The following is a 24906-nucleotide window of genomic DNA, read 5'->3' as shown; positions in this document are numbered from 1 at the left end:
TATAGAGGTGGAGCAGAGGCATCAACAATGGGTACATTGGCAATGGTAACCGATTGGATGGAGAGCTGGAAGCCAGCAAGCGCCCAGGACCATCATAGACGTGCAAGGGCTACTGTCAAGGCGTAAGGATAGCTCATGCATGGATTAAATTGACTGTACCTACTGGATGCCTGGATGCTAGAACTCAGCAGCTTCACCAAACATATGCATGTGCAGACAAATGCCAGAAGACCCTCTTGCCTACAATAATTAATCACAAGGTGCAATTTGCACGAAGTTCCTTATATCACCATCGACCTGCGCAAATCACGTCATAATCTGAAAATCAAGAAATCAAGTCACATACTTTTGCGATCATGATTCATTCTGGAAAACTCTTTAAAACTTCGTTTGCAACATCCATGGATAGGACTTGCTTCTTGCGCTCTGAACCATCAGGCATTGTGAAAACGATCTCCTCTTAGGGCTGAGCTGAGACAGTGTTCAGGATAATTGATCTTGGTGTCTTACTAGGATGTGATTGGCAATAAAATCACCAGTTCTCACTATCCTCCACGGTCAACGGTTCAGACAAATACCAACGGTTGATAATGTGGTTGTTCGTGGGAGGAGGCATAAATAGCTGGGTCAATCTAAACAACTTCTAATGACTTTAGGTAGGTTGAGACAGTGACCGTTAACTGGCTTGATGCAGTGCTTAGGTACTTGAAGGTCGATAGTCCGTTAACTGGCTTGATGCAGTACTTAGGATGCTGAAGATAAGGATCGTAAATGGTGTAGCCGAATCGATAACTGGCTTGATGCAGTACTACAATGCTACTAGAAGAGGATTGCAAAGGTGTGCAATATGAAGATGAATATATGGATCACAACGGTACACAATGAATCAGAGTAATATCTTATAAACACTCCCTATTCTCAAAAATTAAAGGAGATCAAACTAAGTCTCTAACACAATCAAATCAACTGAAATATGTGGCTTCGAAACTAACTTCTCTGCTGCTCAGGCACTCACGATGAGTATGACGCAGAATCAGAACAGAGTACACCCTCTTGATGTAGTCTTAAAGCAGCCAAGCTCTTAATATTGTTGAATAAAGTGCTAGTCTTATTTGTTGTCCTCCTAATCGTTAAAAAATACTCAGTTTTAAAATGAATTTCTAGTGATTGTGTGAGCCAGGTAAGTTTAAAATGTGATAGTACTTCCACCTTGAGGGCTGGATCATTATCATGTTCTCAGAGGAAAGTAAATAGAGGGATGGGATGATTCCGACTGGTTGCAATATGGTGATACTTTCCATAGGTTGGGGTCTCAACTGGTGGTTTACTGACGGAAGGGGGTGTAACCCCCGCTTCTGCGATCTGCCATAGGACGCGACGTCTGCGCTCATGCTTCGCTAACTGCGCCGGAGTGTCCAACTTGCTGGTCAGTGGATAGAATGCCTTCAGAGCTCTGTGTGCAAGCTCTCCCTGTCGATGGACTTTAGGGTAATACTAGCGAGAATGTAATTGGAACGCACAATTTGAGTAGTGAACGAATCAGTGGTCCCGAAGAACCTGATAGTTTTCACATAATCACCCATGGCATGGAACTTGTATGTGCTCAAATTTAATTTCTTTGCCCTCGCACCAGTTGATTCTGGGGATGCATTATGAGTTTCAGAGCGCTGGGCTAACCTTCTGTGGCGAGCTGCTTTCTCTTTTGGCAGCTCCACGGCGTTGAAGGCAGTGCAGGTGAAATCCCGAAACTTTCGCAAAGTCTGGGAGAGTTTCTTGAATGTTTCCTTGAATAAAACCAGCGTAGACTCGGAATAGATCCTAAGTTCCGCAAGTGCATGCCACTGTGCGAATTGATATAACAGAGACTGTACCGCCGCATCATGGTCAGGGGGAAAAGCCCTTCAAAAACCAGAAGAGCACACTGGAGGGGTGTCAGCGAGCCTACTGTCGAAAAAGAAATAATGCAAGAAACCTGTAAGATATCTTCGAAATCACGAGCTGCTAGTCTCTTCATCTCGGAGGTATTGTTCGCAAACTTTCGAATCACGCTGTTGCTGAATGTTGGGAGCTGACGAAATCTAACATCAAAATGAGAAGTAACAACTTATGAGCATGCAACTGCAATTCATGTAAACTCTACTTACCTGGTGTCGAGGGTCGCGACAAGCTTAGTACCCTCAGGAAGGGCATAAAGAAGCCTCACCAGGTGTGTAAATAGTGCCTTCCATGTACCCAATTCGCACTTATGCATGAAGTCGACGACGAGCATGTGAAATGGGTCGAGACCAAACGGTCCAAGCATTTCGATGAACCGATTCTATGAGTGCTAATATGAGTGCATGGTAAACTATTGCTGAACCAGTTGTGCTTACAATAATAGGTACCCATGAGCCTTCTCCAAGGGCATCATCGACCTTTGCACTGTCTACAGTGTTTCCTCACCCATAGATATACTCACGAGCCTCTATAACCTTCATTATAGCATACACTCGGAGGTTAGTCATACGGCTTTTCATATCCTTGATGAGACCGAGACAACTAAACAAGCCTTTCGGTGTGAGGCAACGAGGGCATGGACACATGCCCATATCCTTGATGGTTGCAATCAAAGCCCTAGTGATTTATAAGTCATCCAATATTTTTTTCAATTAAAAACAAGATACTTCTCAGGATAATCAGCAGAGTATGTAAATATTTGAGGAAATACTCTCCGCATGACTCCATCAGCACATTTGAAGACAATACCATGTCGGTATGCATAAACAAATTCTTCATCCAGCAAAATTTCCCAGCATGCATGGAACAATTCCCTGTGGCAATGGGTGTGAAGAGTGGCCATGCCAGTTTTTGATATCCAAGGCAAACCACTCAGAATATCCTTGATATTATCAGGAAGCTACCAAGATCAGTCAATATCAATAGCAGTTAATAAATATACAACTAGAAGGGCTTACTGAAGGTAAAAATCCTACAAAGTGACAGGATCCTGATGTAGGTGACGTACGCATGTATTTCGTCATATTTCTGAAGTAGACATAAAGCGGCCAGGCCTTGGCGGTTCCAAATTTTGCCAGGTGAGTGGCATCGGAAAAGAACATCAGACCTGCAATGATACATTTGAGTAAACACCCAAACTCCCTCGGCGACTTGTGGAAACTGTCCTGAGCTTCTAGCCAGGCATCAGAAGTATACAGCTTGTCATATATCTGTTCTTGGTGATTGTCTAATGGATCCTGCCAAATATGTTTGAACGGCGAGAGATGGAATGCTGCCGCTTGAGCATCTGCGAAGGCTGCACGTATAACATTGACAAGAGGGCGATAATGAAATCCCGGAACGGTATAAGGCCTAGGCCTCTCCTCCCATGATTTTGTTGGTATGTCAATGGTGACATTGCTCTCAATCCAGTCATCTGGGAAAGAAATCTTCTTCCCACTCTGATCTTGATCCAACTCTTGCAAGCTTTGCCTCGCTGAGAACCCCCGAAGATGCTCACGGTCAAAATCCTCTGCCATCATCACATCCTTGATGAGGGCCGCGACCTTAGCTTCCGATACTCAACTACTACCACTATTCATCCAGGAGATAAGTCGGTAGATCGTCATGTTAGCAAAGGGGTACGGTGGCCCAAGGACTTTCGGTAGAGAATCGACTCCTTCATCGATAGTAGGACATGTTTGCGCGAGCAACGAGGATAGAATATATTTGTTTGGTTCAAAGGAGGGCCGATGAGGGTGTAATCGACTGAGGCCAAACGAGTTGAAGGTGGTCTGCAATGTGTCCCTTAGCGTTAGAAGAACACGTTGAATTCTGAATTGGGCTGGGACTACTGCAGTCGAACTTTGAGTTGAAAGATCCTGACCGTCAGCATTGTCAGAGTAATTGAGATCCTCCTCTAATGGCTGGGTATCGTAGAAAGGTCTCAGAATTTGTCTTGTACGGTGTCCTGGTTCCTCTGAAATAGCCAGATGATCAAAAAAGGAATAGTAGCTGCTATTCGAAGAGATGCGAACCAAGTTGAATTTCATTTACGCAGTTATCATTGGCCTCCATCTCGATGTCACTATCATTTTGTGGAGACCCGAGGTCTAGGGATGGCTGCAAGTCAGCGAGAATGGAGGTATTGGATAAATGATGAGCCGCTGCAGACCCTAGCCTTCGTCCTGCTGGGGATCGACAAGGGGCAATTGGTCGTGGACGACCGATTCTCTAGATTTCATGTGAGTCAAGAATCGATGAAACAGCTACAAGTCGGAGGGCAACCCACGAGTGAATTGGAAGTACTGCTAGTAGTACTAGAAGCCACATTCGCACAAACCGCCTCTCTGGCGCGTTCCTGTCTCTTCTGACTTGCAAAAACACTGGACCTTCTGTAAAAATGACAACTTGCGTGATGTCTACTGAGTCCACAAGTGTCTGTTTTCTTCTCCCACTGGCAACCTGACGCACCGCAAAACACCATCAATAAAAGTGAGGCCGATAAAAATGAGGCAATCCAAAGAGATTGTGCAAAGCACATTGCACTCTGGAGTTGCTAGTGAAGGCTAGCTTCAACTCCCAGGTGGCAGCTGTTTGAGTCTTTGAAATTTGTTAGTGTCAGTGACTGACCCGAGTAGTCACTGCCATGTAGAATGTCACGTGACCATGATGTAATGGTAATATCCAGTATCAGTACCATAAGTTACCTTCGAAAATGGCAAAGGGAGACAACATACCATACAACTCAGTTTGTACCTTCCCCCGGCCAAACTGGTGCTCAGTGTGGTTGCAATCAGGTACTCATCTGCTGAGTTCTATGAGCTGGGTGTAAATAAAACAGATCTGATTTGTCTCGAGGAATGCAGAGCGCAAGGAATGAGATATATATAACGCGTAGAAGTAGGTCCATAGTCAGCTAAGGGTCTGCTACTGTATCAGGCTCGGTGGTTACTGACACAAACCAGCCAGAAGATGCGTGGCTGCCCTTGTTCATGACTTGGGACTCCTTGGACTTCACAAACGTAAGGGTGTGATTGCAATCAGTCCCCTTGCAATGGAAGGTGCTTTCATCCCACCTGGATTTCTTAGAAGCCACACGCTCCCATGGACGAACACACATACATTTCGAGCATTGGTAGGGCAGTACGTTACCGAACGGGTGAAGATTCTTGTGGAAGAATGTGTATGTGGACACAATCATGGAGGTCGGACCAGTTGGATCACACATTAGTCCTTGGGTGTACTCTGATATGGTGGTTGGGCAGCGACGGAAGGCATTTGGCCTGTATAAATGGACAACGGACGAATGCATTCCAAGCCGAGGGGATGCCAGGAGGATGTCTCAAATGACATCCTGCACCTCGAACCCTTCAACAAGTACACGGCCGACATAAGTGCTGATAAATGGTACGACCAGGCATGCATGAAATCGCTCAGCACCAAATGCAAATGCATGCTCAACTTCATACCTATCAAATCCTTCAGCGACAAGGTAATGTTGAGAATGTGGAAACTACACACTCTTTGACACAGGCCTTGAATGCCCCGAATGTGTCTGGTTCTTGTACCATATGACCACAGACGAACATCCACAAGGTAGACCCTTTGACGTAATCCTCAATGCCGCTGACAAACAGACCTGCAAAAAACTGGCAACAGTGACACATTGTAACGAAGAGAACATGTTATCTTACATTGTTAACTGTATAAGCGACAGGGCCGCCCTTTATTACCACTTTATTTCTTCCCCTTCCACTAGACTCGTTGTCTGCATATCCCCCCCAGATATCACCTTGTGAGCCCTCCATGGTAGACGAGTGCGAGAAGATGAAGACCTTGACACGCTCACACTGAAGGAGTTTGATTTGGGTCACAAGTTGCTTCATCATTGTAAGGTGTTTCTTGGCCTTCTTACCCGTTCCAATATCAAAAATGATTTCATGGTATTGCATGTTATTCTGTGGCTTGAACGGCCTTAATTGCTGTTGCATGCTGGTTGCAGGCGATCCGGAAGGGTCGAGACCTTTGATAACGAAGTGAAGGATGAGTACCGGGCTACTGCATATTTGTGAGCGACTGGTGACCTCGATGTGCCCGTGGATGGTGACAGGGGTGGGTAGGACCCCTTGACCTGAAGCATTCTCGAACACCTAGTATATATATTAACAAGATTAAGTTGAGACCTTGGAGAAAGAGACAAACTTACAAAATATGGCTTCATGGCACCTCCCTTGTATGCATTTCATGGCACCCTGGACAAATAAAATGAACACTGGGGTCCATAATAAGCTCCTGAAACTCTGGCAGAATAATGATGCAGCGATCGCAAACTGAGCGTGGGCATACAGTGCAGTCATATAGGGAGCCACTGTCGCAGCAAAAGAAACAGAACTGATAAAAGTCCTTAAGTTAGTCATGGTGACAGAGCGAGGAGTTGTGAGACTTACCATGTTGTGGGAGTTGGGCTTTAGCACTATCTTCATGTGTGGTGGCATTGCCTGGACAGTTTTGATAAGTTGTTTTCTGGCATGGCCAGTGACCTTCTTGAATATAGGTAGGTGACCACATTTAGTAGGCCCTCCAGTACTGTTACTGGCTGTTTGTTTTGTACAGGCCATACTATAAGTGGCGCCAGTGAGGACTCTGAGGAAAAAAGTTAACCATGTAACGCGAAACACGTGACACAATGTAAGCAGGCAAACAAACACAAATATATATAATGCATTCGAACTTTGTTCAAACTTCTTACTATTAATATTAAACATGTATCTAGTATGTCGGGGCAACAGCCTTATGGCCTAGAGTCGAGGATCTCCTCGCTCCCCTGAGCATCACGATGGTGGGGTAAAGCAGCCTTCTGGCTTCAAACTGAGGATCTCCTCGGCCCCACCTATGTGACTAGGCTCCCGCAGTGCAGTTCAAATCTTCATTAATACACTCTCACATGCGTCCGTTGTCTTACTAGGATGTGAAAACAGTAAAATCACTGATCTTCAGTATCCTACCACGGTCAACAGTTCAGACAAATACCAATGGTCGATAACGTGGTTGTTCATGGGAAAAGTGTGTTGAGTTCTCAAAGGAAGTACACAGTGACTAAAGGGGGAACAGAATCAATAACTGGCTTGATGCAGTGCTATGATCCTAAAGAAAGTCAATAACTGGTGCGATGCAGTGCTATGACTTCAATGAATACAGATGTATGACTATGCAATGATTCTTAGAGCTATAACGATACTCCCTATCTTCACAAACCAACTGGAGATCAAACTAAGCCTCTAACATGGATCAGCCCAAACTAATATGTGGCTTCAAAACCTACTCTCTGCTGCTCAAACACTATACGATGAGTGTGACACAGGACAGACTTAAGTGGGCCAAGTTCTTAATATTAGTGACTGACTGTTAGTCTTATTTGTCTTCCCTTGCTGATGAAAATATGTATATTCTCCCCACAGAATAGGTTTCCTGTGTCTAAAAGAGAACTGGAATATATCTGCACTAGATGACTGATAACCGTATACCAGCTAGTGTAAAAAGTATGGCTCAATGTTAGCCTCAAATATGCTTCTGTATGTCGTGGGAAACAGTGTCAAAAGGGGAATGAAATAACTTAATATTTCACTCAGTATGTCACTTAGTATCTTAGAGGTGAGAGTTTAAAAAGAGCTATATGAACACTCTTCTTATTCCCCACTCACTTATTCACACTTAAGCTTAGATAATATGGAAATGGGCTCTCTGTAACTTGGCTTGGAGCTCTCTTTATTAGAGGGGAAAATGGGCCCCTTATATACTACTCTACTAGTGGCTATGCTACTGATTACTAATCTACTATTAAAGTTTCAAAGAATGTCATAGAATTTTCCAGACTGTTCCACCAAACACCAGTGCTGTCTGATAGAATATTCCAGAATCTTTCAAATCAACATTAGTGGCTGTGCTCTGTGGCTATGCTAACCTGTGCTACAAAGCTATGTACACTGCCTCTGCACTGCCTGAATGCTGTACTCTCAGCTGTGTTCAAACTTTGTTGAGATTCTCACAGTCTGATGTTAACTTGTTAAATACCATAGTGTTGGTCTTGCATATTTGCCATAATGAAGTATTGCATGTGTGTCATAATGTGCCACCAAGTCACATGAGACTGATTATGTAATGAAGTTTGAAGTCTTTCAAACTTTCCTCTCAGTACCGTAAAAATGAAAAACCTGCATATGTGAATATGTCAGAACATGACACAAAACATACCCTAGAGTATGTGAAAATGCGTGAGAAAATTCTAGGAGGTGTGAGAAACTGCTGACTAATTGACAAATCACAAGTTCGAAGGCAATCTTTCAGAAGGATAAGTATTATTCTAAACCGTTAAGTAGTACTGAGCAAATTTGAGCCCAAGAATACTCAAATAAAATATGGATGATGCATAGAAAATTCTGGGTAGACCCATAGGCTATTATGAAAGGTATTATAAGCCAGATATTTGCCATGTTCATGTACAAAACAGGTTTTGTGCATGTCACCGTGCTACTTCCTTTCGACACCTACTCAAGTTTTCACCTTTCTTTCAACTGCCATGATACCAAGACATGGTCGCCGGTTGATCAGTATTACTGACTGCCACACAACATGGGCACACATGTACTTCAAGACGAACAGGTGATAAGTAATTAGTGTACTCTCATTGCAAGTTGACATGCGCTCAATTTCTTCTCCAAGATATTTTTATTCAACATTGCCGTGACAAGAAGATGGTCCCAGTCAGTCAATATCGCTGGTTGCAGCACGCATACATACACATGAGCACTGATTACATACTACTCGCTGACAGGCTTATCATCACGTCCTGGCTATACTACCTCATCAAGTAACACCTCCAATTCTACACGTTCTTCCAACACCCCTCATCCTTCACACCGCCCATCTCCATCAATCTCTTCATCAACGAGGATGAACACATCTATCCGAGAATCTGATGAGTTTCCCAACGGATCACTTACCTCTGTATCGTCAGTTGTGCAAACTGAAAGAAACAATACTGATACCTTAAATGGACCCGTCGGCAGGCAAGGTGTCCACCATGGGTCAAGCTCTGGGCCATCAAATTTGTCATGGGCTGCTCTTGCCTCTTCCTGTCCTTCACCGCCCGTTGCGTCATTGCCCGATGTAGTCAGCAGGCAAGGTGTTCATCGTGTACCAAGTTCTGGCTCATCCAATTTGACATGGGCTACTATTACTCCCTCCTGTTCTTCACCGCCAGTTGTGTCATTGCCTGACATAACTATGCGTCCAGGACTCCTTGACAATACATTTGAGCCACCAAATTCAGATCTGGATACTAGGCCGCAGGCCGCAAGACGCACTACCCATTCAGATGCCAGCTGGAGATCCATGAGCTCTGCCCGTATGTCAGCAGGCACTTCTGTGTCATCCTCTGGTCAGTTCTCTCTCCCACACAGGTGATGATCATATTGACTAAAAGTTACAATTTGTTCCAGTGCTTGGAGACTCCATCTCTCACTTCTACGCTACTGACAAGGAACGACACTGGGATGCCTCAAATCCAATCCAGGACCATAACCCATCGCCTTCTCACTCGATTGACAGATACCAAGAGGCTGCTGTGCGCGCTAGATCAGTTATTGAATGCTCGCATAACTTAGGTATGGCTTTTATGTTTAATTTTTCCCTGTTGTTTACAAATATTGCTAGTGTACTCGACGAGGGAAATATGACAGTATGCCCTGGTTGTGAGCGTTAGGGCAACCGATGGTCAATGATGAATCAAAGTCTCCAAGGTCGGTGTCCAGGTACATATGAACTTAATTTAGGCACTTTATATTCAAATCACGCTGGTTTCACAGAACTATTACCAGCTACTCATCAATGGCTGTTAAATATCCCAGTCATAAGCCAATGAAGTAGTTGAAGCCCCCATTCTGCCATTCATGGCAAGCTATCCTCGCTGTCCGATTTGCTCGCACTCGTCTCAGTCGCATATTGTGGATTTATGACATGTAACATAGTCTTATACAAAGCGACTCTGTAAACACATTTGCTTCCTCCACCCAACATGTACAGCATGCTCTACTTCACAGGTTGTAATATTTTCCTGACTCTGCATCCCGATGCACTACCTCTGGAGACGCAGTGTACAAGCTCAAGTCGAAGGTACCTGGAGCCATGGTTGGGCACGCCACACTATTCTGGTGGGAAAAGTATGCACCATCGCCGGCATTCTGTGGGTGTTACAAGTAACATCGGTCACATGGCCCCCCTATCATTTTCCCTTCATCCTCGCCCTCACCATCTACCGGCTCGTCCTCCTTTACCGACTTTCCGTTGATCGGATCCTCGGGACCGTTCCCGTCCCTCGCATCATCCGCCTCTATGCACGTGTACGCACGTTCCTCTCTTGATTCGACCACCAATGTGGTCCCGCACCTCTGACTCGGTCTGACTCGTGCCACCAATGTGGCATTCCTATTTCTGTTCCCTCTGACTGCAGATTCCCTGCACGTTGTATTCTTACCGTTGGTTCATTCCAACGTTTCTCGGTCTCATTCCACTTTCGACCATCCATCACTAATCTGGCTGTGTTGCCAACGCACCTATACCATTCTCGTATCCCCTTTACCCTTACCTACTGTGCGGTAGCCTTGCCCTTAAACCTCTCCACTTAGTATAAGTAGTCGGTCACCCTGTACTAGATTCCTTAACTTGAATCTACTCAATCTTCCCTGGAACATACCTCCCTCTGAAGCCCCCTCAGCTTCAGTCTCTAGTATCTTTTCTTAGCCGCTCATCGCGACTAAGTCTACCTCGATCGACCTCATCGTTCGGACAAGACTGTCCTTACTTTGAGTGACTTCTCACGACATCCGTCTACGAAGTCACGTGACATGCGCGTACTGTGATCGCTGCCGACTCGCCGTCGCCAGTCTCACTTGCCATACCGGATCCTTCCGGTTACGTCACGAACGTTAGCGGACGACGCCCCTCTTAGGGCTCCGCCTAACAGATCTATTTGAGTGCGTAACAGTGGGTAGCTGTAAGACGATGACGATGATGATCCCTCACCACTATGACCCTGCTGTGCATAATAGGCAAATGGTGACAAGTCAGTTCATCTGCTGGTGCAGCAACTGCGGATGATAGGAAGGCTGTTGCAACTCGAGGGAAGGCTGTTGCAACTTGAGGGAAGGTTGTTGCACCTCAAGGGAAGGCTGCTCCAAATAAGTCAAGGTAGTACCTTGCAAGATCTTGGGCTTGGTGGGGGGTGGGGTATCACGCTCCAGTAATTCCAGCGGAATCATCATTTCCGCTGATGTCTGTGGAATGTACAGAGGTTTGAATGGAGGCGGCGAGGTGCCCTGGCTCTGCACACGCCTCATCTCCTGCCTACAAGGTATATGAGTACAATGCCTATGTCAGACGAGGCGTGCACTTACAGTCCTTGAAGGTGGATATCGAGTAAAAGTTTTTTGAATGGCTCCTTGTGGAGGTCATGCTGGGAAGCGAGTGTCATTTTTTGTTGAAACTCGTGTTGGTTATCAAAGTAGGGGTTTGCATTGAAACACTTTGCAGTTTGGTTCCCTGTCCCCAACATCCGCCCTTCGACCTTGCGGTCAATGGCGCATAGGACCTAGGAAGCTCAGATGAGCAAAGGAAGATTGGAAATATGAGTCGCTTACCCCAGTGGCCGATGTTGCATACCCAGGAATGGGAGTTGTCGTGATCTGCGCGAGTATGCTTTCATCCCACAGCAGTGACTTTGAGTCATGATAATAGTGTTGAATGTGTGTCTTGACTACTGAGGGATTGCCAAACATTATAACAGTAGCAGTTGCATCACCAGCCCGGATGCCATGCAGGAAGTACTGGAAGATTTGTCTTGGCTCCGTGATTTGATTCCTACGTGCCTCCCTATATTTTTTCTGGGCCTTTGACGTCAAGGTTTTTTCTTTAGGATCCAATTTGTAAAGATGCATGAAGCCCTCAGCACATTGGGCTAGTCTGCCTGCGACTGGAAGTGAGCACCTCAAGCAGATATTTTACATTGGATTCGGTTGCTTTGACATCTGGTTTTAAAATTCTGACTCAGTCAGTAGTAGTACAACGTGCAGGCAGGATGGTAACAATACCACAGTGAAACATGTCATTAGCCTGCCTCAAAATCCCTCAGCCACTTGTCCTAACTTCTCCTTCTCATCATTTGTTGATTGTGTGATCCAACCTTCCTGGAACATTTTTAAGACAAGATTCTTGTGCACCCATTCCAGGCAGTCACGCTCCACCCATGGAAGGGCCTTGATTGAGACGTTGAGTGCCTCTTGCTCAGAAGGGTTCTGTAATTGAGGCTCTGAACCGTAGTATATCACACTCTCAAGATCACTTTGTGAGCCTATCACACTACCAGCTGGGGAGGCTTGAGAGGTGGCGCGCTGTATGGTAGATACGGGTGGATTCGTTGAGATGACCGTGAACGGTCCGACATGATGATAGAGAGGACTTGAATGACTCTGTAAAGTTGAGTTGAGGTCGCAAGAGAATGTCATGTCAGATGACAGTTGTTAGGGCGCAAACTGGAATGCATTCTCATCATCATGTGGGGTCACCATGTGAAGACATGGCACATCGTGCACTTCAATTGCGCCGTACGCCCTTAATACTAGACTTGAATTTGATAAGATAATCAAATCATTATACAGATTCAACGAAACATAGTTCTTTTCACCTGTTCTGTGCTTTGAATGGGATTATAAGTCCATCATCGAAAGACAATGGTTCTGCTAGTCGCCGACCTCGTGGTAGATAAGCAAAAGGGTCATGGTCTGGATTCCAGATTCTGATCATAGTATATGATTCAAACGGATGAACCCCCTGCCCTAACTTAATGTGGCTGGCTGATTTCTTCAAGGATTGGTGTGGCTGGTGGTGATCTTCATCATATTCTGTTGGCTACAGTGAAGAAAATGGCTCTACAACTTTGTTTTGAAGTGAATGAAAGCTACATACATGGAAGTGTCACTGATGCAGATGCCCTAACTTGAACAAGTACATCTTAAATAATTATTCGTCATCTGCACAGCCTGGCATGATGGAATCAGATTCTGAAGTCATGGGAATATGAATGTCCGTTCCAATATCAGAGAAACTTTCATGCATAGCCTGACGATAGTCACCAGGGTCGAACCTGTTCCCTATCCCTGCCACTCCATCAGCCTCCAATGTGTTATGAAGATGGGCTATTTGCGATTCGATTGTTTTCATCTGATTTTGAGCCAGCTCATTTTTGTCATTGAGGATGGACCTTATCATGTCAATTTCGTGGATGCGAACACATTGGTATCGCATTCTTGCAGAGACAGCCTGATGAGAGATTTGAGAAAGCTGAAGCATACACTCATTAAAATAGGCTGAAGTTTCAGAGGGAAGCCCAGAGCAGTTCCACTGTGAAAACAAACAAACATTAGAACATATACTATTCATATGAAGATGAAACACACCATTGTTTGTAAGGTCCTTAATCTCTTTGAAGGCAATTCTAGATCCTCGTCATGGTCTCAAACTTGAGATATGGTGTACTGGATGCAAGAATGCTTACGATGGTCATGACAAGCAGGACCTTCTGTGGTGAATATGGGGCTACCCTCGTCGAGGGCATGATGACCATTGTCGGTGATATTTGGGCTCGGCAGATTCTTCAGCACTGACATGGTGACGGGAGAAAAGGTTCCCTTGATAAAAGAACTACTAGGTGCAAGAGATGTCGGAGGTGTAGACGGGGGGTGTCTAAAGTGCGGAATATCATTAGATAGTGTTATGCACTCAAATAGATCTGTTAGGTGGAGCCCTAAGAGGGGCGTCGTCCGCTAATGTTCGTGATGTAACCGGAAAGGTCCGGTATAGCAAGTGAGGCTGGCGACGACGAGTCGGCAGCGATCACAGTACGTGCGTGTCATGTGACTTCATAGATGGATGTCTGTGAAGTTGCTCAAGGTAAGGACAGTCTTGTCCGTACGATGAGGTCGATCAAAGTAGAGCTTAGTCGCGATGAGCAACTAAGAAAAGATACTAGAGACTGAAGCCAAAGGGGCGTTCAGAGGGAAGTATGTTCCAGGGAAGATTGAGTAGATTAAAGTTAGAGAATCTAGTACAGGGTGACCGACTACTTATACTAAGTGGAGAGGTTTAAGGGCAAGGCTACCGCACAGTAGGTAAGGGTAAAGGGGAAATGAGAATGGTATAGGTGCGTTGGCAACAGAGCTGGATTAGTGATGGGTGGTCGAATGTGGAATGAGACTGAGAAACATTGGAACGGACCAACGGTAAGAATACAACGTGCGGGAATCCGCAGTCAGAAGAAACAGAAAGAGGAAAGCCACATTGGTGGCACGAGTCAGACTGAGTCATAGGTGCGGGACCACATTGGTGGTCGAATCAGGGGAGGAATGTGGGTGCACGTGCATAGAGGCGGGCAATGCGAGGGACGGGAACGGTCCCGAGGATCCGGTCAATGGAAAGTCGGTAAAGGAGGACGAGCCGGTCGATGGTGAGGGCGAGGATGAAGGGAAAATGATAGGGGGGCCACATGACCGATGTTACTTGTAACAGATAGCAACAACCAGGTAGACATTGTGAAGAAGTAAAGGTGACTGGCTAACAAGAAAGCTAGAGCACCAATAAATCCAACTGAGTGCAGGTGTGCTGTCTCGACCCAAGAGGATTGCTATGAAGCACTTCCTTCAAGTAATGTGCGAAGGGAGCAAACGCGGAATGGAAAAGAACTAAGTCGACCTTGGAAAGCGAGTCCGCTGATAAGAGCGAAAGCGAGATTGCGGGTCCGGTGAGTGCATGATGAGAAATGACCGAAAGCGAGAGGATCCTAGGTAAAGAGCGGCAGGTTTCTAGGTAAAGCACGGTTTCAGCAAGTAGCGGCTAGGTATAAATGAGGTTTGAGGCCGAGGTATAACTAGGTATGAAAATGCTAAGTCGGGAACTGAGAGCGGTTCAGATCCGCACAGAGCCTAGGTAAAGAATCTTAGAGGCGCATTCTCGGAGCAGTCAAGAACACACAGGTTCGAAGTGAGAAGTGAACAAAGCTTGTCAATTGATCAATAATACTAGGAACAGTCTAAGTGACTCCGCAAAACAAAGGTAGTGTCCGAGGGAAGGGAAGTGAAGTACTGTATGTAGTGCGTGAGATTTTATCCTACTGTGTGAGCATCCGGAACCCATGGGCAAGAACTGTAGCGATGAAACAAGGCAGATAAGTAATATGTAATGAGGGAGCGCGCGGAACGGAATACGCGGTTACATGTAATAAGCCTTGATATCAGTTCAGTCAAACCGAGAGAAAATGAATACGCACCAACAGAGATAGTGGACACGGAAAGGACATGGACGGACAGTGTGGAGTGGAAGTGCCTGTGGAAGTATGTCGGATAGCGTTGACCGAGGTATCCTTGCCATTGGAACACCAGAAAATGAGACGGAACATATATCTCTCCATACTCCTTGTCACCAATACCAAAAGACACACTTTGCAGCCCAGGGAGGATGCGAGTGTCACAATGTAATAGATTATATACCTAGGCTGGCTAGCAGAGGTCGCAGAAAGAAATACACTGCTCATTGATTCTGAATGGCAGCTACTCATCACAACTACTAGATAACTTACACGCTGCAGTAGGTAGAAGTAGGTGAAAAGTGGAATATTAATGTTGTAAATGCATCATTTGGAGGTATTATGTAATATCATTTGTCAGCCCTATAATACTTATCAGTCTTCCTCGAGTCGGCAACTGCTCAGCATCATTCAATAAATAACAGGCGGTTTGTGATGAAAAGTCTCCTAGGGGAGGGGAACATCCTGAAGTTTCCTTACTTGCTCAAATTCAATGATCAAAAAATCCAATTATCAGGCAGTAAGATGCCAAAGCCAAGAGAAATAGTGGCTGTGTATCGAAAATAAAGGGCAGAGAATATTGGAAGCTTCGTAAGGGCAACGCACATGAGGATATAGTAGATATCCAAGCAAAGGAGAATCGGAGCAATGCAAGAAAAACACTTGTAGTCTACTCTCGAGCCCTCTTGGTCACGGTCACGGCAGAAATGAATGTCTGCGGCATATCAGCTACCTTATGCTTCTTGGTGCGTGAAGGTGCCAGGAGCTCATTCTCTTTCTGCATTTGAACGAGTGTGAATGTTAGCTGCGCAGGGGCACCAGCTTTTGGACAGGTTGATGGCGGCACGGCAACAGTGCGGGAGCGGCAACTCTGTGGTGCATCCCTCGGTGCAGGAGAAGTAACCCTAGACTCAGAGACATTAGAGCTGCTAAAATATAGGATATCAACCACTGAAATAACATAAAATTGCAGGGACTTACAATTCTGTGTGACCTGCTAGTACTGACTGAATGTGATTTGTCGAGGTAAAATTTGCAAGTGATTTTTTGACAGCCATGTCACAAATCTTCAATTTGCGGGCGCAACAAGTGCTGTAGTGTTGCTCTAGATGCTCGAACTGCCCGTGCGTTTGCACTGGATGAGGGTAAGGAAAGGCTGGTGGACTTGAGGGAGATGACGGTTCAGGATCAAAATTGATAGCATATGCGAGGTATAGTGATGTGTCAGGCCTCTGAGAAGGGCTTATTACATCATCATTAAAATTTGCGTGTGTTGATGCGGCGACTTCAACTTCAGTTATCAAAGTCTCGATATCATCGGAATTAACATAAGGACCTGCTGGCATAGTGTTATCAATGTTCTAATGCGAGAAGTTATCATGGGCTGAAGGAAAGAGAAAGAGACGCAAATTAAACGAGGGCGGCACGTTCGTTATATACTCAATCAATTTATACACTCGTTCACTGGTCAAGATCATCCATGAGTGCTTGAGCGCTAGCTCCAAGTCGGATATACATTAAGTCTCACTTTTTATGTATAAAGTATTCATATTACAGATGAGAGTTCACATGAATAATGTACTTTCCAAATAAAATAAGTCTCTGACACCATTTTAAGTGTAATATGAGATCTTCTGTTTGTGAATTAACATTTCAATGTGTTTTGTACAAATTTATTCAACTCAGTGCTGAGCCAAGCTCCTCAAGCTTCGTTGTTGGTGAGAATATTTTGGTAACCCACTAAGCAATTTGAAAATTCAATATGGTTTACACAATTCACAGATCAGATCAACTTACTAAGTGCTTTGTTTGCATGTGTTTTGGACTCTTCCTGTGCTGCTGGGGCTCCTCTGGTATTACACCATGTCTACCATGTGAAACTCCCGTACCTCAATGTATCTACTATACCACGTTGATCCTGCTTGAGCTGTCTATCCTTGGAAAGTGAAGCCGGATCGCACTACATCCTTTGTAGTTATTACTGGGTCGTTTTTGATCTGTTTACCAGGGATATGGACGGCAGGGTTACATCCCCATATCCTCATGGTGGTTCATTGACGGTGATTCTGGCAGTCCATCTTGTTATGGTAAATGTACTAATCGGTTTATCTATGTAGTCAAAATCAGCTACAAGCAGGATGCAACCTTCTAATGTGAACTTTGCCATGGTTTCTCAAAAAGGTTTTAGTCATGGATCATGATAACATGCACATGTCACAAGTGGTGGGGTATGTCACTGTCAATGATTGGCTTTACAATGTTCCTGTGCTACTGGACTATGCTGGAATGCATTCCAAGCTGAGGGGATGCCAGGAGGATTCTAAGATGGCATCCTGCACCTTGGTGAAGCTGAGGTTGCGGCCCTCGTCAAGGATGTGATGATTTTGACTGTGAGCATCTCTGGGGGTTCTTGGCATCATTTGATTGATAATTTTCTTATGATGACTCATGCTCATTTCGATGATTCGGCCTGGTCTCATTCTCTGTCTGTTAAGGCAACTGATATGCGTGATTATGTTCGTGACCTTCCATAATGCGCTGCTGCTTTGTATGGAGGCACACCAATTCGTTGGATATTTTGTCTATTGCGACCATACCTGTGGCGCAGACGACACATGCAGATGGGCTTGTTGCAATGCCCCACATACAAGTCATACAGCAAGAAATGCGATCCAACTCGCCATTGCAATCTTTCCTTGATGTGAGTGTTCAAACTTGAACTTACGGTCTTATTTATCTTATGGATTTCACAGGCCGATGCTACACAGCTGTTGGGAGGCAGCGATATCATTGAGGAAGGGAATGACTATCTACATGACGGCTTTTTCGAGGTACGTCCATGTTTTGTCACTCAGATGGCACCAGAACTGATGCCATGTACCCATTCTTTGCAGTCACACTTTGATTCAACGCCATCTCAACCATCTGCTGCTCGTCGCGCCTGGAACGTTGCCCTGAAACGATACCAGTCTTCTAGAATGCACAGCAGTCCCTCTACCCACTTCCGCCGCTCTTTGGGGAGTGCACATGCACTCCTCACTCGTATTCCATTGTCATTCCGGTACCCTCACCCCGACACCAATGACACAACCAAATCTCAGCAAATTCAGCCCCGTGTACCATCGAAGTTGCTGCAGTATGGGACAAACAGGTTTGTCAGTCTTCGGAAAATGTGTTTCCCTATTCACCATTTTTCTTTCAGTCGCTGTTTGTTGCTCGATGGCCAGAACGTGACAAGGTGAAAGGACAGCCGCCACAAAAAGAATCATCGCAGACGCAGACAGCGTCCCAGTCATCACAAAACCACCCTGCTGTTACCTTGACATCCGCAACAGCTCCCGCTCCTGGCACCAGTACTACTATGTCAAGTGCGGGGACCACACAGTCACAGCCAATCCTGTTTCGGGCTCATATTGTACTTTTCCTCTGCTGTGTCGTTCCTGTGCCTATCAATTAATCGCTCCATTCATTCACCTTCAGATGTTTTCGATGGGGAGGCATGTTTGGATGAGTGAACACCACGAGGTAGTCTAGAGTCGAATTGAAGTATGATTCTATGTATTTTTCGTCTTCATGCTTACCATAATAACTATGATTCTGCAGGATCAAATTCAGTATTTGACACAAGGGAAGAGTTGCTCGCGCACTATCCAGCCAAGTTCCCATGACACCAACTCAAGACCTTCGTGAATTCTGGGTACTTGTATTTTTCACCACCAGTATCAACAAAACAGAAGACACTGACTCTGCAACGTCACAAAAGGGATCTCGGGCTACTGAAGCGTGACAAGACACTACAAGATATGATGTGTGGTCTCCAGAGATTGTAAAAAAGCACGGCTCAATGGGTGGGTAACATAGAGTCAGTACCTATCTTCCATGCAGATCTCAACAACCACTCGTCCTCATTGGTCCACACGCAGGCGCCTGCATTGGCGACATCTGCAGGGTCATAAAATGCAAGTGATTACTTGGTCGCAACCACTTCTACTGTTACGCTGACTGTGGGTCGGCGTGTGCGAACTAGGATAGGTCTTCTCAGCGACGACTCGAGTGAGTCTACTGAAGCTGAGCGTGGTCTGGCCTTGACAGAATGTCAAGGATTCCTCCGGCGATCTTGGTAAGACGGCGCTCGTCGAGATGCAGGGCTAGCGGATACGTGCTAAGTCATATGGGGGCGACTTAGAAGTGCGGTCTCACACAAGGAAGCTTGTTAAGGCTTAGATGAGCAAGTTCTGGGGATGAACCTAGTAGATTAAAGTAAAGTCTAAGTACAATAATCTGTGTCTACTTATAGGGAAGTACTACAAGTATTCTAGCTCAGTCTGTAATCAATAGTATATCGTAAATCTATGATAGCCAGACATGAGGTTCAGATAAGATACATGAGGCTTAACCTCTGATCAAGCATGCTGCGCCAAGGGCAGCTGCGCATAGGTACAGGAAGCGCCAAGCGCGCTCCGGATCTTCATGAAGCGACATGTGTTATGCATGCGCTGATCTAGGGTGTCCATGAGGCGTACAGCCTCCATGGATCAGGTACAAGGCCGTCTAGGCCAGGGGCGGGGTCATAGCGCCAGGCGGGGTCATAGCGCCATGGGGTGGGGTCATAGCGGTCCAGACCGCTGTCTTTCTAGGCGCAGGCGGCGCACCGCTGCGCAGGGAGTCTAGCAGAGCGGGGGCAGGCATAGGGAGAGCTGGGGCTCTAGTAGGTGTTACAGATCCCTGTAACATCTACTCTAACATTTTGGTACTACGCTGCACACAACATGAGCAAGAGCAGGATTCCGAGGACGGGGACAGACTTGAAGAAACGCTGAGATGATGAGAGGAGCTTTGATAGATGCTATGCTGCCAGTTGTTATGAGCAACACATGGGCATGATCTGGGAGGCGCTCCGTTTCAGCAATAAATTGGCGAGCCACCATGGGTGAATAGTAAACGCAAGTTGAGGCGGTGGGCTTGAAGGAGTGAGGACTTACATAATCAATGGATCTGCCAGATTCTGCAGTCATTGCAAACCAACTTTCCATTATGATGCCTTGTATTGCCATTGCACTGATACTATACACATGAAAAAGTGAGAAGAACTTCTCAGTTGGAGGCCAATGCACTATTGTTGCTTGCATGCTGTGACATAGCCATTAGGGCTGTTCACCATATGCCGTATGACGGGACTTTATGGGGCCGTAATACGGTCACCGTACCCATACTGTTGGCTGTTTATACTTTCAGTTGACAGTTACAGTGTATGGGTATCAGGGGCCCATATGTTGCCGTATTACTACAGCCATATGTGGCTGTAATACAGTGTGAGTACGGGTTTGTTTATCGTGTATAAACAAATAGACTTAGCTTGATACATTCAGTAACCATATGTCTTATTTCGCAGCAAGTCGTTCCAGACCTGATCCTCACACCATGGAAATCCTCAAAGTACTGGTGTGTCTTCTACTATCTATAATCAATCATATTCTAACATATTCTATGTCATGTCCAGCTCACATGTTCTTCAATTCCGTTTTCCAGATTCAGCGCCAGTGAAGCTTCGGTCTGCACTGACGAGCGCTCATCGTAAGCTCAGCGATTATTACTTCAAGGTTGATGAGAGTCAGTTTAGCTAGCTAATTGTCTATTTTCTGTGAAGTTCTCAACCCCCGCATTTCGTACTATGGGCTCCATGGTGACTGTGGTGGTGATGTCATTGCACAAACACATATCAAGATGCAGAAGAACGATCTACATGCACTTTATAGGACGCAGTATGCTACAGCACCAGTAGTCCAATCGGTCCCTTCTCCCACTGAAATGGGCCCTTCGGAGAATGCTAGACGGTCTCCAATGAAGGTCAACTTCACAGCAAGGTACAAGAAGTGATCAAATACCTCAATAGATGAATTCAAGGAGTACTTGAAGCTCCCGCAGGAGGATTTCAATACTTGTGACCCCATTCAGTGGTGGGCAGGCTGCCGCGCACAATTTCCCAACCTTTCTCATCTCGCGCATGACATTCTTGCAATCCCTGGTGAGTGTCGTATAGTGTGTTCAAAACATTTATATTTAACTATGGTCTTCACACTGTTTGCAGGGTCCGCTGTTGCTGTTGAACAGATCTTTTTGGGGGGTCGGGACACAGTCTCCATGCAGCGCGCTGTCTTCTTAGATAGATGATCTATAGATAAACACCTATAAAACCAAATATCTCCACGGTCAGCGATTCAGACAAATACCAATGACTGATAATGTGGTCATTCATGGGTGGGTTTCTTTATGCTCCTAAAGTACAGTCAGTACAATGAGTTCTGCACAAGGGTCAGTAATCAACAATTGATCCAATAGTATGGATATGAAACACAGCAATCAGAGAAACAGAGAACCAGTCAGTCAGCGATCAACAACAACAACAACAACAACAACAACAACAACAACAAAAACAACAAAACAATAGCAACAAAAATATCAGGAAACACAGTCACTCTAACAATATAGAGATGTCACAAAACAAACAGACAGATACTCTTCCTAACACTTCACACAGCAACAATGATTCGTACACAAACTTAGTGCAGCAAGTTGTGTGGAGTTACGATGAGAGTCCTCCTCAATTACAATCACAGGTGAAACTACTGTCAGACCTAGTCAAGCCTCTGTAGCACTCTTAGCCTAATATTGAACCTGCTGTCAAGGAACTCACAATGAGTATTCAAACAGACTCAGGAATGGGCAACCTTGGACTTCGATACCAAGTCCCCTTTCGATAGCTAAAGTCTAACTCGCAATGACTACCCTCGACCAGTGTGACACACAGATGTATGAGGTCAGGTATCACCATCAACACCTAAAGTCTCCCCACAAGACTATCCTAAGTCTTCAGTGGACAAAAGAGACAACACCAAACTTCTGGGTAAGAATGAGACTGAAACTTTGGTACTTGAGAGAAAGTTGATAGGTCAAGACAAACAACAAAACAAGACCGCTACAACAGAAATACCAACACGTTCTCGAAGGCTGTTAGCAATAATGATCACAACACACAGAAACAGTGATCAGAGAAATGATCAACACAGTTAGTCTCCAACACACCACACACTTGAGACAGAGAGAGAGAAAGAGATAAAGAAACAGAAACACGAGTTTCAGTCACGAATCTCAGACACAATCTCAGAGAGACAGAGAGAGAGAAACAAACAAACACTCAGACACACAATCACAGAGAAAATCACAGAGAGATTGAGACACAGACAAAGACACAAAAAGAAACAAAGAAATTCAGACAGACGATCAGAAGAAAAACAGAAAAAGAAAAACTAGTCTTGCTAGTCGTCAGACACAGTGAGCTCAAGGTATGTGCTAGATGTTCAGCACAGTGAGCTCAGATGAGTGGTGCTGGTTGTTGAGCACAGTGAGCTCCAACCTTTTGCTACACTTGCTGAATGCTGAATCACACTTCACTCACAATTTTATTCTGAAAGTATAAAAGCAGGGGAATTGCTTGTTTTATTGGGCAAAAAGCAGCTCCTTATATAGACAAATTAGGTGGCTATACTACTAGTTTCTCACACTTAAAGTTGTAACTTTAGTTTGATAGTACCAAGTTACACAGTATCTTTGAGTCAAAAGTAAAATATTCATAACTCTAGTTGGTATAATGATGAGTCAGCAAGAGCTGTGCATGGCCCATGGGTCAGGTGATCCCTTGATGACTCAGCTAGAAAAGAGTGAGAAATGATTACATAATGTGTGCATATATGTTTGACATCTGTGGCTAATAAATTATTTGGTAGCATAATGACATAGGGTGTGTATTTCACGATTTGTAAGCTTTCCCACAGGGTAACCTTATGCGAACATATTTTTCACAGTCACCTGATATGTGTGAGAATCTTTCTAAGTCATCTTCATGGCTGACTAAGCAAAACTCATCGCAGAATTAAATGTACAAAAATATTCAGTCCGCTCGCATGCAAACTCGTATAATAATAATAAATGCAAAAAATATTCCCTGAGCCTCAGTGTGACTTCAGATCAAGAGAAAAAAATGTTCATAGTGATTTCTGGGGTATAAAACTCATAGGAAAGTATTACTGGTCCATGCACTGAACCAGTTTGGTGCAGGTCAGCGCAAGCCTCAAGCCTGAGACCATCAGGACACTAATGCTTGTGAAAGCCAAGCTTCATGTAGCTCATACTGCACTTAAAGATCTTGTTTAAGACTCCGTATGTACCGTATACAGCCGTAAAGTACCCCATACCGTACTGTCAGCATGTTTTTTGTAAGCCATAATAGACGGTTACTGTTTGACTTTGTATGGTTGTACATTGTATACGGTACGGTGAACAGCCCTAATAGCCGTAACCTCCAAATTGTGTTCTAAGTCACATGACCTGCCAGATTTTGTGGTCATTATAAACCAACTTTCCATTATAATGCCTTATATTGCCATAGGACTGACACCATCAGGCTATAATGTCATTCTGATGCACAATAACAGGCTAAGTAGCAGAGATTTTTAATGCAACAACACTGCTAAAGGGCCTGATGCATTACCTGTCATCCTAATAGGGAATGTGATGCATTACATTACATCATCATTTTGAGTTACATCCCTGGCATCAAGATTCATCGTGCCTCGTGTGCCTTGCTTCTTCCCACTTCACTGCCCTGAATTGGAACCCGCTGCTTCCTTGCTTCCTTGCTTCGACAAAAAACATATCTGCATTTGGGTGTCCCACTATTTCATACCTCCGTTCTCCATCCTGCTTCACCACAGAATTCTCTTTGCTATTCTCTTGCATATAGGTACTACTAGTAGTGTAACTTGTATAAATGTAAACTTAGCAACCTAATGTACGGCTTTTGTCATCTGGAAGGTTGTATTGCAGTTGCACGGTGCACCCCAGCTAAAAAAACATAGACAGGCTCGCATTTTTTGCTACTTGAAATATAGCCTGGTAAATTTAAAATATGCTCTAACAATCTAAATTTATGTATCTACAATATGTTTGAAGCTCGGGAGCTCATATCCTTACGCTGCAAAAGAAATTCAAATAATTGTCCTGAGAATTCGAAGCTATGCCTCCAAGTCAGTGTCCACTAGTACTGGCACTAGGCTTATGACCGGCAGAGCTCGAGCTACATCATTGACTGAGTACATAAAGATGTCTTTTATGTACATTATTGTATGCCTACTGAGTATCTAGGTACAATTTGTATGACTTCTAAAGCTCACCAGTGTGAGCAATGATTGGACGGGTGATTGGTGATTTATTAGTAATAATTCTCCAACTGGCGCTGGAGTCACATGCGCCCTTACATTCACCAACCTCTACATCTAGCCCTCTATAACATTCCTCCGATCACATTTTGCATTTGAACATTGCCTGAACTGCCAAAGGACACCCTCTGACCTTTTTATAAATCCCAGACTCATGTGCATGCCTCCGAACAAGCACCTTCAGTCTCTTTTCAATTTCCTGCCTCCAATGCAGTTCCCAATACCCTTCGGCTCAGGTGACAC

General features: G+C 44.8%; 6 protein-coding genes across 6 annotated transcripts; 2 read left to right on the top strand and 4 right to left on the bottom strand.

The window, feature by feature from the left end:
• Positions 1-5302: 5302 nt before the first annotated feature.
• On the bottom strand, positions 5303-6596 carry F5147DRAFT_802693 (uncharacterized protein; the record flags this gene model as incomplete). Its single annotated transcript, XM_041443306.1, has 5 exons — positions 5303-5447; positions 5500-5627; positions 5673-6128; positions 6185-6208; positions 6426-6596. 5 exons carry the CDS (start codon positions 6594-6596, stop codon positions 5321-5323), a joined length of 906 nt encoding a protein of 301 aa, XP_041292312.1. The 3' UTR covers positions 5303-5320.
• A 2212-nt stretch (positions 6597-8808) lies between these two features.
• F5147DRAFT_802691 (uncharacterized protein) lies at positions 8809-9739 on the top strand (the record flags this gene model as incomplete). Its single annotated transcript, XM_041443305.1, has 2 exons — positions 8809-9415; positions 9477-9739. Coding segments are annotated over 2 exons (870 nt in total), but the record flags the coding sequence as incomplete, so codon positions are not given.
• Positions 9740-11099: 1360 nt separating this feature from the next.
• F5147DRAFT_774328 (uncharacterized protein) lies at positions 11100-12536 on the bottom strand (the record flags this gene model as incomplete). The annotated part of the gene is made up of 4 exons (XM_041441594.1): positions 11100-11379; positions 11430-11623; positions 11673-11998; positions 12215-12536. The coding sequence occupies 4 exons, from the start codon at positions 12534-12536 to the stop codon at positions 11100-11102; spliced, it is 1122 nt and encodes a 373-aa protein (XP_041292310.1).
• A 2657-nt stretch (positions 12537-15193) lies between these two features.
• F5147DRAFT_653349 (uncharacterized protein) lies at positions 15194-16734 on the bottom strand (the record flags this gene model as incomplete). The annotated part of the gene is made up of 5 exons (XM_041433772.1): positions 15194-15228; positions 15353-15572; positions 15662-15664; positions 16122-16314; positions 16370-16734. The coding sequence occupies 5 exons, from the start codon at positions 16732-16734 to the stop codon at positions 15194-15196; spliced, it is 816 nt and encodes a 271-aa protein (XP_041292309.1).
• A 1187-nt stretch (positions 16735-17921) lies between these two features.
• F5147DRAFT_774326 (uncharacterized protein) lies at positions 17922-18845 on the top strand (the record flags this gene model as incomplete). The annotated part of the gene is made up of 4 exons (XM_041441593.1): positions 17922-18089; positions 18142-18219; positions 18283-18543; positions 18591-18845. 4 exons carry the CDS (start codon positions 17922-17924, stop codon positions 18843-18845), a joined length of 762 nt encoding a protein of 253 aa, XP_041292308.1.
• A 1094-nt stretch (positions 18846-19939) lies between these two features.
• F5147DRAFT_774325 (uncharacterized protein) lies at positions 19940-20316 on the bottom strand (the record flags this gene model as incomplete). Its single annotated transcript, XM_041441592.1, has 2 exons — positions 19940-20093; positions 20153-20316. The coding sequence occupies 2 exons, from the start codon at positions 20314-20316 to the stop codon at positions 19940-19942; spliced, it is 318 nt and encodes a 105-aa protein (XP_041292307.1).
• Between the last annotated feature and the right edge of the window lie 4590 nt (positions 20317-24906).

Source organism: Suillus discolor, assembly GCF_016758755.1.
Source record: "Suillus discolor strain FC423 chromosome Unknown F5147scaffold_31, whole genome shotgun sequence".
NCBI lineage: Eukaryota > Fungi > Basidiomycota > Agaricomycetes > Boletales > Suillaceae > Suillus > Suillus discolor.
The sequence above is the reverse complement of the archived record's forward strand: the minus strand, read 5'-3'. Positions and strand labels throughout refer to the sequence as shown.